This window comes from Cydia strobilella, chromosome 18, assembly GCF_947568885.1.
Source record: "Cydia strobilella chromosome 18, ilCydStro3.1, whole genome shotgun sequence".
Lineage (NCBI taxonomy): Eukaryota > Metazoa > Arthropoda > Insecta > Lepidoptera > Tortricidae > Cydia > Cydia strobilella.
Window position 1 is genome coordinate 3,325,157 of NC_086058.1, and position 13,182 is coordinate 3,338,338.

The 13,182-nt window shown below is 34.5% G+C and overlaps 1 protein-coding gene across 1 annotated transcript in view; it reads right to left on the reverse strand.

Annotated features, from left to right (window-relative positions):
- Positions 1-8,885: 8,885 nt before the first annotated feature.
- LOC134749651 (atrial natriuretic peptide receptor 1) overlaps positions 8,886-13,182 on the reverse strand; it is a 78,202-nt gene continuing 73,905 nt past the window's right edge. The window contains exons 21-23 of the mRNA XM_063684667.1: positions 11,669-11,821; positions 10,913-11,033; positions 8,886-9,157 (exon numbers count right to left, since the gene is read on the reverse strand). Of these exons, the coding sequence (XP_063540737.1) occupies positions 8,886-9,157; positions 10,913-11,033; positions 11,669-11,821 (546 nt within the window). The remainder of the gene's footprint in view (positions 9,158-10,912; positions 11,034-11,668; positions 11,822-13,182) is intronic.

Sequence of the window (13,182 nt, forward strand, 5' to 3'; positions counted from 1 at the left end):
TGAATTCACTCAACTACTTAAGTAGGGTAAGATGGTTGACACTGGATCACCCCATTTTCTAATACCCGTATCTCAAGTAATAACAGTGATACATATTTGATTTATGAACTATTGTAGACATAATTTATTCAAGTTTCATTATGTTATACTACAAAATCTAAGTCTCGAACGATTTAGAGCCAATAACGCAGTTATCAAAAAATGGGAATCGACTCACTGTGCAACAGGGGGTAGGGTGCACTAAATCACCCGGTGGTCTATAGTAAATCAAAGATGGAAATTGTCTGCTAAATTATGGACTCGTTGGTTTTTATGCTCAAACGAGTTGCGATCTGCTTGAAAATACATATTTGAACAATGAATAGGCTAATCAAATAAGTAAAATAAAATTGATATTATACATTTTCTAATTTCAGTTGAGGAAAAATCCTAATTAGACAAGTCTTAAGCCCATAAAACAATGTTTTCCTACTTAGGAAACTTCTCCAGGCAGTTTTAAAACAAAATCAACTTTTTATTCGCAAAAAAATTGCAATTTAAGGGTTCCTTTAGCGAGCTTTGACCCACTGTCAATTACAAAATAAATTTAAATAAAAAAAAAACAATGAGTCACGATTTAAAAGAATGCCATATATAGGAGTACCTTACTAAACTAGTTAACAATAAAAAATATAAATGAATTCATACAGTTATATACTTCGGATAAATCCATTAAACTTTAATAATCGTAAATATTTGCCCACGCAGCAAATTTACTTAAACAGATCTCCTTGTCGTTGTATTCACTTTATTAAATATGTACTTAGATTAGTAAAAAGTTGTTGCCAGGGAGCACCTTTTATGCAGAAAAACGTATTAGAAATAATTTGCGAGAATTACTGTGCACCACCAACCCACTATCAATCAGCTTACCTACCTGCTTTCATTTTTTTTGGCACGTATCTATAAATGTTTTTGTGTATTTGTTTCAATTTTAATTAGAAATACTTAGGATAGAGAAATAAAATATACATGTAGATAAAAATGTGTTTTATCTAATTCTGACATCAAAATATTCTAAGTTACAACTACATTAAAACACAATTAATTGACTTACATAAATGGAAGCCGCTATGAGAAAATCTACTAAGAGATACAAGGACACAATTGTACAGTGGGCTGCGAAATTGCATGGAGAAATTGTGAACGATTTCATTGATAAAGTCGCCATGCACTTTTGCTAACATTCGAAAGTCAGCCGTATAATTATAATCATACGGTTTATAAAACGAAAATCTATTTCGACCTCTGCCCCTGTATCGGTTTAGGCATGTACTAACATTTAGGAACATTTATACAAAAATAGACATTGATATAAGACAACGATGTAAAAATATAAAATTGTCAAGGTTTGTCTAATCTACTCTACAATATATATTTGTCTAAGTACTTGTACATAGTTGGCACATTTTGATATAAATAATTTACATAATTCAACTTAGAATAAATTTTAAAGTGGAAAAATTCTGCCTTGGGTGAGACTTGAACTCACGGCCTCTGGATCGATACTCCAGCGCTCTGCTAACTGAGCCACCAAGACCTCATCCATAGTCAGCAAATCTTCCCACTATATGGGTCTAGGGGACCCTAGCGACATCTACCGTAAGAGCGTTACACTTCTTAAACGGCCACCGGAGTTCCAAGTCATATTGGAAATTCACCATTTACGATGTGCTACCCATTCTAAATTAATTTTTAACAAACAGAAACGTCTGCGATCGATGCTAAACCCAAGTCTCACCCAAGGCAGAATTTTTCCACTTTTAAATTTATTAAGCTTAATAGCATCGATCGCAGACGTTTCTGTTTGTTAAAAATTTATTTACATAATTCAATTTTACATAACTAACAACTACTTGTGAGTCTACATAAACTGTGAAATCAATAACAATTTGACGTTTTGTGTCATGTGACGCCGCAATAATTAAACATAATAATTATAATAGTAACGAGTAGTAATAGTAAAGTCTTTATTAGTCTTTATTGTACAAACAGACATATAACACTTTAAACTGTCGCGTTATGTGCACATAATTAATGTCATTAACGGATCCAGCTCGAAAAAATTTCATTAATTTACCTTTTTTCCGACGTTTCAGCTAGGTTGCACTATACCTATGGTCACGGAAGACTGGCGTCCCCGTAAAATGTCAATTGAGATATTGGTAAACAACACTAAACTACCCGACATTGGTTTATATAAATATTCGGGCTAGACAAAAATAATTATTTGTTATACAAGGGTGCAAAGTTGTATTATACCCGCGAGTGTGGAATTGAAACACGAGCAAGCGAAAGGATTCTATACTTGAACCACGAGCGAAGCAAGTGGTTCTAAAATAGAATCCTGAGTGTAGCGAGTGGTTTCAACACACGAGAAGTAAAATACATTTGCACCCGTGAGTAACACAAAACTTTTCCCCTCACTATAGCGAGGAAAGTGCAACATCCACACGCGTTAGATCATCTTCATCAATGGACTCACTAATTTTTTTACGATAATACGATATTATAGCAGAAAACTCTGGAAGTTGTGTATTTTTACGTGTCGGAGTCGGCGAGAAATTTTTTGTTGACAATGTTGACATTTCTGACAATGCGTTTTGAAATTGCATCGACTCAACTTGTGCGTTCAGAATTACATTCAACATCATTTAAAAAAACAAATGTTTTTTATGGAATTTAAGGTTTATGACTTAAAGTAATTAAATAAAGCTAAATTTGGTATTTTTTATTAAATTCTCAAACCATTTATTTAATGATAATTTATATCGAACGAACCATTATTATGAGCGTTTTGCGTTTTGTTATCTGTCAAAAGCTACTTAAACACGCTCCATCCAAGGTCAAATTACTTTCCCCACTAGTGGATAAAATGCGTTTTTCCCCGCTTGTTTTAAAGGATAAAAGACGGCTTTCCGAGCTAGTGAGGGGAAAAAAATATTTACCCGTTTCTTACCCGTACAGACCCGTTAAGTCCCCGGCAAGCTCGGTTCTCCATACAAACGTAGTTAGGCTCTCATTTTAAAACGACTAGCTAGATTGCTCTGCTCTGAAACTTTGTACTTACAATAGGATAAGGTCTGTAGGTAATTAGTTTATGTAGCTCCAGATACCATAGTAAAACAAATACAGCGAATTTAAGTTTTTCATACAAAAATCGTTTTTGCTCTATTTCGTGTGTTTTATACACTAGAGATAAACTAATTACAGACCTAGATATACCTCATGGCCTCATTTAAAATGAAAACGTAACTCCGTTGATAAATAAATAAATAAATGACTGTATGGGAAGGTGCAATTCGGCCGCGCGTGCCGGGGACTCTAAATGATACAAAAATACATAAAAAATAACATACAATTAAGTAAGAAGTTCAAAGGCATAATTAATAATTAGGCGTATTAAAGGTATGATTTAGAGTAGACTTTGATTGCGTGTGAAAATTATAGAAAAGTTGTCTCTCTCGCATGTCCTGTCTTGTCCCGCTGTCGCTTAGTGCTAACTCTCCTGACGTGTTTTCAAATACAACTCGAAGGATATTTTGTCCTCTAATCTCGTCTTAAAATTGTGTAAAATTAACACGTGTATACCTTTTCGTTATAAACAGAATATCATTATACCCCTGACATTTAATTCTGACGTAGTAGATAATTACGTACATGTGAATTGAATTCACGCAGCGCTCTCGTGTCAGTTTATAAGATTATGGATAGTAATTAGGCTTGGTTGGCGTTCGTAAGTAGGTACTTACATAATTTGCGTATAATTACGAGTATTTGTAAGGGTTACTACCTACCTACACAATAAAACAATTGTCTAGTAGATCGCCTATTGCCTGCCTCTACATTTAATATTTTTTTTCTTTTTTAGTTTGGGGTTCCGTACCTCAAAAGAAAAAAACGGAACCCTTATTAGGATCACTCGTGCGTCTGTCTGTCTGTCCGTCTGTCACAGCCTATTTTCTCCGAAACTACTGGACCAATTAAATTGAAATTTGGTATACATATGTAAGTTTGTGACCCAAAGAAGGACATGTAACGTAAACAAATAAATTTTAAACAGGGGCCACTTTTGGGGGGTAAATTAGAAAATTAAAAACTAAAGTTTTTCAAACTATATCGTGTTACATATCAAATGAAAGAGCTCGCTGTAAGAATCTTAAGTATATATTTTTTTATAATTTTAAGATAAACAATTTAAAAGTTATTTAAGAAAATAGGCAAAAAATGACCATTCCCCCTTTATCTCCGAAACTACAAAGTCTAAAATTTCGAAAAAAATACACAAAATAGATCTTTACCTGTAGATTACAGGAAAATCTATTAGAAATGTGCAGTCAAGCGTGAGTCGGACTTAATTACTTGGTTATTGATCCGAACCCTACGGGTTTTTAAAAAACATTTCACTCACGTTTCACGTAAAAAATACATTGTTTAAATTGTGTAATGTACGGAACCCTTGAAACGCGAGTCCGACTCGCACTTGGCCGGTTTTTTCTTTTCTTTTCCTTTGTATATTTTACTGAGGTTTGGCACACCTAGAGTATTATATCTATCTATCTAGATCAGTATATGGTAACCAGAATTTCTATGAGCTCTAAGGACTCGGAAACGTCCACGAAATGTTACTTAGATATTTCGCCATAAAATTGTAAAAGAGGCTATTTCCAAGAAATAATTAATAAATTTCATAATTACGGACGACATCCTTAACTTCTTAACCGAGACATTGATTAACAAGTGCTCTTTTTAGCGCAAGCAGAGTTTTCGTTTATACATATATAACAACAGATTTACTATTGAAAGCACTGTGCGTCATCCTCGGCAAAACTGCACAATGGTCCGGATGTTAAATTAAACTGACAATTTAGTTGCAGTTAAGATTTAAAACTTTCTAATTTTAATTGCTTAAAGTTTATTATAAACAATTTCAAGGACGAGTGTACATCATAATTAGAATCTAATAATTATCATTTCGTCTGTTTTAGACTGAAATTTTAGAATCACGAAGGATGGTTTTTAAAAACAGACTAATTTATTTAATTACTCGTTGTCCCGTCGTCATATGTCTTATGTTCGTCTCCTACCATTTCAGGAAATGTTGTTTAAATAAGAGCATGAGATTAGAGCTTAGAATAAAAGCATTGTGCGTCAACCCCGTCACCGGAATAGTTTGCTTTGCATAATTTAATTTAATGGCCGCTGTAGCTGCATTTACGACGCGTGTAAACCCGGTTTTACGGTGCCAGCTCATATCTATGGCCATTGTTACCATGTAAATGGTTTGTTTGTTCAGCAGGAATTATTGTGTAATTTTTGAGTTCCTACACAATTTGCCAGCGATGCTATTTGAGAAGTGTCTGTTCAAAAGGGCTTATTTTTGTATGGTGTTCATAGAGAAATAAGCCCTTTTGAAAAAACTGCTCATTTGCTTTGTGAGAATCGGCTCGGCTCGCTATGTCCATGATACGACATATTATATAAGAACGATAAAAACTTCTTAAGGTCCGTCTAAGGTAACTTTTCACCAACTTGAATATAACAAAGTGAGGGAGTCTCATTAATAAAAGTCATATTTGTATATAAATTTGACAATAATGTTGACATGCCACACTTTTTCATTTCAAATGCCATGCAGTTTGGTTGGTCAGAATATTCGTCTTGCTTGTAACTCAACATTGGCCAGTAATTATTATGACGATTGACATATGAACTGTTATCTACTTAAGTCGGTTTAAAGTCAAAAAATGAAACACGCCCCCATACTTAATGTAATTTCTAAATAATTGAGGGTTGTCATATGTGTCGCTTAACTTCAAACCCGGGTAAATCCATTCGACCCTCTCAGAAAATACCTTCCCTATGACCTTTGTCTTAACATAATAGAATAACTGCAGAAAATTATCACGTACCTATTTTAATTAATGATGACTGAACCGAATTTCATCTGACGGAACGTTAACAAGAGCAAAAATATATTTTTCAAGGAAATAATGAGCTTAATCCTAATTAGGGTTATTATTTAAATAATCTCATCCTTTTTTTTTTTTTTTTTTTATTATAAACTGATCGGCGATTGGCCCTAGTCACACCTGATGGAAAGTGAAGACAGGGCCTAAGATGGAGCTCACCGATTCAGTAACAGCCTATTCACTCTTGTTTTAAAGAGACCGAGGTCATATTGATCAGGGAATACAGATGGCGGGAGCGCATTCCATTCCTTAGCCGTCCGTACCAAAAAGGAGGATCCTTGGGAATACAGCGTGTTATCTCAACCCTGAAAGATATTTGCACAATATTTCTGTTTTAATTATGCGCAATCCCGTCGCGCCGTGATATAAAATGTAAATATAATACACTGAAATAAATATCATATACGAAGGAAAAAATGACCAAAGCCTCCAGTGTCCAGAGCTTCGGGAATTGTCATATACTTGGAAATTTCGACCCATGCCACCGTGGCCGGATAGCCGAGCGGTTCAGGCACCTGTCCGGTAAACGGGGTACGCTGGTTCGATTCCAGCTCTGGACACTGGAGGCTTTGGTCATTTTTTCCTTCGTATATGATATTTATTTCAGTTTATAGTTTAAATAGTAGTGTGTCTACTTGAAAAACCACAAATTAAAATATTTTCATAGAAAATAATTTAATTTGTTCTTAGAGTAAATATAATAGCCTCCAAGAGCGAGTCCGTATTCTGTCCCCTAGGCAGGTTAGGTATTGCGTATACTGCAATCTAAATAGGGGGCATTCCATGAAAACTTTTTAATTTAATTTTTTTTTTTACAAAATTATTTATGCAATGTCTACGTGTAGGACAAGGTATTGGTGTATTTTGCATGCGCATCGCTTTCGAAATATTTTCTTTAATTCCAAATGACTTTGTCGACTTGCGTATTATAGTAGTAAATTAAACAGTTTATTGAGAAAACAAGCAGCTTTAAGATGATACCAATATAACTATAAAAAGGCAAGCCAAAAAAGAACAAGGCTCGGGAAGTCGAAAAAATGGATCGGAATGTCCCTTAGATTAATAATTCCTCGATGGAATGCTCCATGGGCACAAATCTATAGGATAAACAGACATGACAATATTTTTGACATAGCTTGGGTACAGTAACAGCAAGTCATTTCCATAATTTATAACCTTACAATGCAAAATTGTATTGATCAGATGACAGCTGTCACCGTACCCAAGCTACGTGAAAAACACTATAGCATTTTGTAATCTGTCAGTAATGCAAAAAGGAAATGTCACATTTTTATTATTGTCATTTATCAAATGAACAGTAACCAAATAAGTTCTCGAATTATACTTAATTTTTAGGAAATAGCCTAATATTAACGCAATCCACAAACATTTTAAAAATAAAAGATTAGCTACAGTATGTAATAATGTCTGCGGTTACCGCGATAGTTACTAGAGAAATAAAACTATAAAAACGGATTATATCGCGTATATTGAATTTATAATACATCCCGACGTTTCGAACCCTTTACAGCGTTCGTGTTCAATCTGATAATATTATTATTTTATTAAGAAAACCAACACCGATACAGAGTTTTTTTACCTTATGCTAATTTATACAATAGTATGGCCAATTACAGGTTTTCCTGTGTAACTTGTATTGTATATAAAACATCGATATCAATATAATCCGGTTTCATAGTTTTATTTTACAGTATGTATTATTGTATTACGATAGCGCTTTAAATACCAACAATAATCATATTTTAATGTTGTTAAATGAACTGTCATCGCTTTTACCCTGAATCCTTCATCTTTATTCTACAAAAATGTCATGAAAACTAAGTCATATTTCAACAGCGTGGTTACTGTTGTCATAGAGTAACTTATACTAGAGCGGTACTGTCATAGTAAATTTTGTAACCCCAGTAAATTCACTGCCATCTGTCGACACACTTTAAAACTAAAAATAAATATTTATAAAAATACGATAAAATGTATTTAAATATGGATAAATGATTTTTTTATTTGCATTAATTATTTTTATATGATTTAGACCCATGTTCTTTCACTGGTATGCGTTAAAATTATAAATAACAAACGAAACAGTCAACGCCCTCTATACGAGTGTAGGCCAAAACTAGTGGCGCCATCTGATCGAGAATCAAATTTTCGTGATTTTCGAGGCACGTTTTTTCCTTAGACTGTATCCATCTATTACGGAGTTATATCTATCTTTGCTGTTGTTAAAAAAATCAAGGCATTCGCCTCGATTTTAGATTTGGTATATGTCGAACTTAACCCACAAATTCCACATGTAAGATAAATACATTTTACGTTTTCATTCAAATTAAGTCCGAGCTCGGCATTTGAACTGGTTTAAGTATATTTCACATTTCAGGCTCTAGAGAGAAAATTGGATTTCTCCACATCTTAACCTTTGAGGCCGAAAATATACTATAGAGGTTTCCAAGTTTATACTTAGGAATTTAATAATTGGCATTAATAATAGATTCCTAATTTTACAAAGTTTCGATTAGGCCTCTCTTCGTAACATATACATTTCTAACAAATAATCTAATCATGATTAAATATGATACAAAGGATAGCATCTAATTGTATATATTATCTATTTGGCAACATATAAAAGAAAGTTATAATGAAAGATGTGAGTACGAAAACGAGTCTACCTATAAATACAATATGCCTTTTAAGTTAGAACTATACATTAAACATATTATAAATAAGTAAATATATATCGCACGAAATCAATGGGAGAAGTCTTACAAATGAATGCAACACGTAACTATAACTATATTATGGCATTGTTTATTTTTTACAATTAACAACATTAGGAATGTTACCGGTATAAGCTCTTCAAGCGGCAAGCGTCGGCGGATCGACCACCAAGTACGGGATATGCTGCGCTATAGTCGGCTGCGGCATCGCCGGGAACAGTATAGGGTACTGGGGCGGCGGCTGCGGCCCCGCGGCCAGCGGCCTGGCTTCAGGCTCTGAACAATGTAGGAGCCAGTGGGTTAGCATTCGACCTCGGCCCTTGAGTTCTACTTCGCCTCTACGCTCGACAACGAACGTGCCCCACTGGTCGAGCAGCGCGCGTGTGCTTTCGCTTAGGTGGATGCGGAGGGCTAAAGTAACACAAAGACATTTTTTATTTATTTCTGTAGCCAGCCACGGTCGTCTTCAATGTCCGGGTGCGAACAGAGTAGACTATAGATGTGCAAGGCTACATGCTCATAGTGATCGATTCATTCGTTTTAATATTGTATTTTCTCTAGTACATTTTTCAGACTTCCATATACATATTATAACTAGTTTTAAGTTAAAATATTCATTCAATATATAAAAATTAAAAACAGTGATTTTATCTTTATATCTCATAAGATTTAAATTATTTGAATTTAATCCTATTTATCAGTTGTTATGAAACATCATAATAACAGAAAACATTTGTAATTTAGGTAATAATGTTTATTATCGCCAAACGTTAATTTCTACGTAATTAATATTTGCTGGAAAATATATCTCAATATTTTTACTTTCCCTTAAAATCTACTCTCTATCTTAGACAAACTTGACATTGAGATTAATTTCAATATTAGAAGAGTAGGTAACAGATATATGTAGTTAAAAGATATCGGTCCAGACTACTTTCGTTTAATTTTTTCATTTTATTTTCTTAAGTTTATTGAAGGTGCTTTAATTTATTAGGGAAGTTATAATTACACGGATTTCGTAGCCAATTTCAATCTTGCGTTATTTGACGTATAACTTGCTAGAATGTATTAAGTGTTTCCAAACTAAGTAATTATACTCAGCCAAAGTTAAATACAAACACGTGACTAGTAAATATTCTTAAAGTTCAAATATCGTATATCGTATGATATCTTCTATAGTACAGTCAAGTGTAAAAATATGGGTGCACTCGTCATACTCAAAAATATGTCCCATAGTTCTTATGTCAGCGAATCAAGAACTATGGGACATATTTTTGAGTAAATTGTATGCATGTTTTTACACTTGTTTGTACATAAAACCATAGCCCTTTTTGTGACTTTATCGATGTCGAGTAAAAAAGGCGTATGATGAGCAACAAATCATACAGGTCAGATGTGGTTCGATAAAGCATTTTATCTACGTGATTACGGCATAAAAAGTAAGCGTCCATTTTTGACACCTCGTTCAAAAAAAAATATGTAAACAACAAATTTTTAGCAAGAGCATGCAATATATATAATAAGAAATATTCACACATTGATTTGTTCCAGCATAGGTGTAATAGATTTGTTTTTGTCATCAAACAAAATAAAAAAATATAATAAATGGCAAATTTCGTTAACTCGTAGCTAGTAATAAAATTGTAATCTTGTGTTGTATTGTTATGATTGTTATTGTAATTGTACCTATTTGATTTCAAATTCTAAATTGAAAATTGTGCTTGTTATTTTCCAAATTCTAAATTATGCTTGTTATTATTACTCAATGTTATTTGTTAAATTCAACTTAAATTCAAAATACCTAATAATTGTACTTTTTTTTCGGAGCAAAGGAATTTTGTATTAACTATAAGTGGAAACTCTTTTGGCCTATGTTCTTACTATATCTTTTACCTTATTGTATGTGCTGTATGTTTCCCAAATAAATAAATAAAAAAAAATAAAAAAAAACGAAACCAACACTACGAGTAACATCACTTAGTCACTTAGCCCATTCAGCACTAATCACAACACGTTGTCATTTCACCTCTTAAAAGCATTATCGCTACATACCCGAAAGCCCATATTATCCGGAGCGCTACGCCCGTAGGTTAGCCGTGAATAAGTTAGTTAATCGAGTCCATCGCACAGCGAGTGAAATTTTATTATAGCTATTGTACTACTTACGTTGTCCTGTAGATTCCATCCGGCTGGCCGTGTTGACGGTGTCCCCGAACAGACAGTAATGGGGCATCTTCACCCCAACCACTCCTGCGCATACAGGCCCGGAGTGGACGCCTACTCGAACCTGCATATGGAATTTTTTTAGAGCATAAAACGCCTGTAGACTAGAGACTAGTGGCGTAGCTAGGCGTGGGCAAACTGGGCCATCGCCTACGGCCTTGCGCCCCAAGGGGGGCCTCGCGCGAGGCCCCTTCGAGCACAGTGAAAGAAAACGGCCTCGCAGATGCGATTTCGTCCACGGCTACATTAGTTCACCCTACACCACTGCTAGAGACGAGTTTGTACTTACAATATTTACAGAAATACACAATTAATGTAGCGTTAAGAACCACAAATAGTTAATAGAATCAGGGGTTACTTTGCGGAAATCCATACGCATGTCGTGTTTTATGCGTTTTGTTTTAATTAACCACAAATAGGTTATTAGTGTGTGTCCGTAAAAAGACGCACACAAAACATGGCAAGAATGATGAAACTGTCAACTATTTTAAAACTTATTTACCTATGTCTATAATATATAGTTATACTTATAAGTACGTCACTTGGAGGTAGAATCTGCGTATCTTTACTCGATCAACCGATGTCATACGGGGATAGAGTTGGACCACGGTAAGTTTTCATGACATTATCACTGCCAAGGCAGTAAACTTAGCGTGGTCGGAGCCTAGTTTGTATTTAACATATATTATTTAGTATCACCTCTAGTCGATGAGCAGGCCGATGTCGAACAACGAAACCACGGACAGCCTCGACTATTGCAAGCGCCATCAAACAGATTTCTCGGGCGTGTTGATCGCCATTGCGTTCTGGCAGACCGGACACCACCATGTACGCGTCGCCTATCGTCTCCACCTGTGAAGGCAGACAGTTGAAACAGTCCATCTAAGCTAACACTACATCAGTTTTGCAGTACAAAGTATGGAGGTGCCACTTTAAATTTAATATTGTCAAACGGCAATTTAACATTGAAATTTGTTATATTTATATTAGGTTAGGATCTCATTTTATTTAAAATACGAGAGTCACGCATTCAATATCGAATAATTACTTTTCGTAAGTATAAAAATAGCCTAGTAGATAAATATTTATTGAATAAGTATAATAATTATTTTTAGCGTTGTAGCGACGGAGACTTTATCAATTTTCTTCTGAGGTACTAGATCAAGAAATTACCTACTCTGTCTGTACATTTCACAATGTAATAAAAATCAATGGCGGAGGCCGTATTGAAGTACCTGCTACTAGACTTTTATGTCTTTACCTTTAGCTATAAAGGCCCCTCGTCTTCTCTCTTAGAAATATTGAAAGTCATGCCCTCATACCATAAACATTCAATATTTACGTTTATTATTATTGCACTCATAGATTATATTTATAAGGATAAGTTTGTCTCTTAAAAGTTAAACTTTTGCTTTTAGGACAAAGGCTGGCAAATATATGGATCAAAGTCAAGATAATAAAAATAACTATTTCTAACAAAATGACTTACTAACTGCAATGAAATACGTTTTCAAATTTTATGTCAAAAAAATTACAAGGTTATTTTCTTACGCGTACCTATGGGGGAGTATGTATAGGTTACTAATGAGAGTATAAATACTTCCGACTGTCAGGAATTATAAGGCTTGTGTTATGGGTACCTATAATTCTGTTTTTTTATTCCGCAGACTAAAATGACATTTCATGTGGTACTAAGAAATATCATGTCTTACACATGAAACGTCATTTTGGTCTACGGAATAAAAAAACAGACCTTACTTCGTCTGCGTGGACTTAGTAACCGCAGCTAGAGTAAGAATAGCGCCTGGATAAAGTCTAATAGCAATAATTAAATATGAGCAAATGCTTAACTGTTTACTCAAATTATCAGGCATTTCATTAATTATCTCAATTCCACCCCGCCAGGGGGGTGTCACTTCGCAGTTTAGGTACATTTGGCCGGCGCGCCTCCCGGGCAGGAGTATGGCAATGGGCTGCCGCTCGACTCGCGCAAAATTGAAAATGCATAATGCCTTCGAAACCTAAATGTATAGATATTGTTCTGTTTACGAATGTGTGAATAAACGGAAGAACAAGGAAGCAGAAATAACATTTTTTTTTTAATTCCGGACTATATTGACCGACATATTTTCAAAGAAATAAGTACTTCTGTGGCATAACTACTTCCGTGAGAATCAGACATACCATCTCCGGATAAAAAAACTATGTTTACA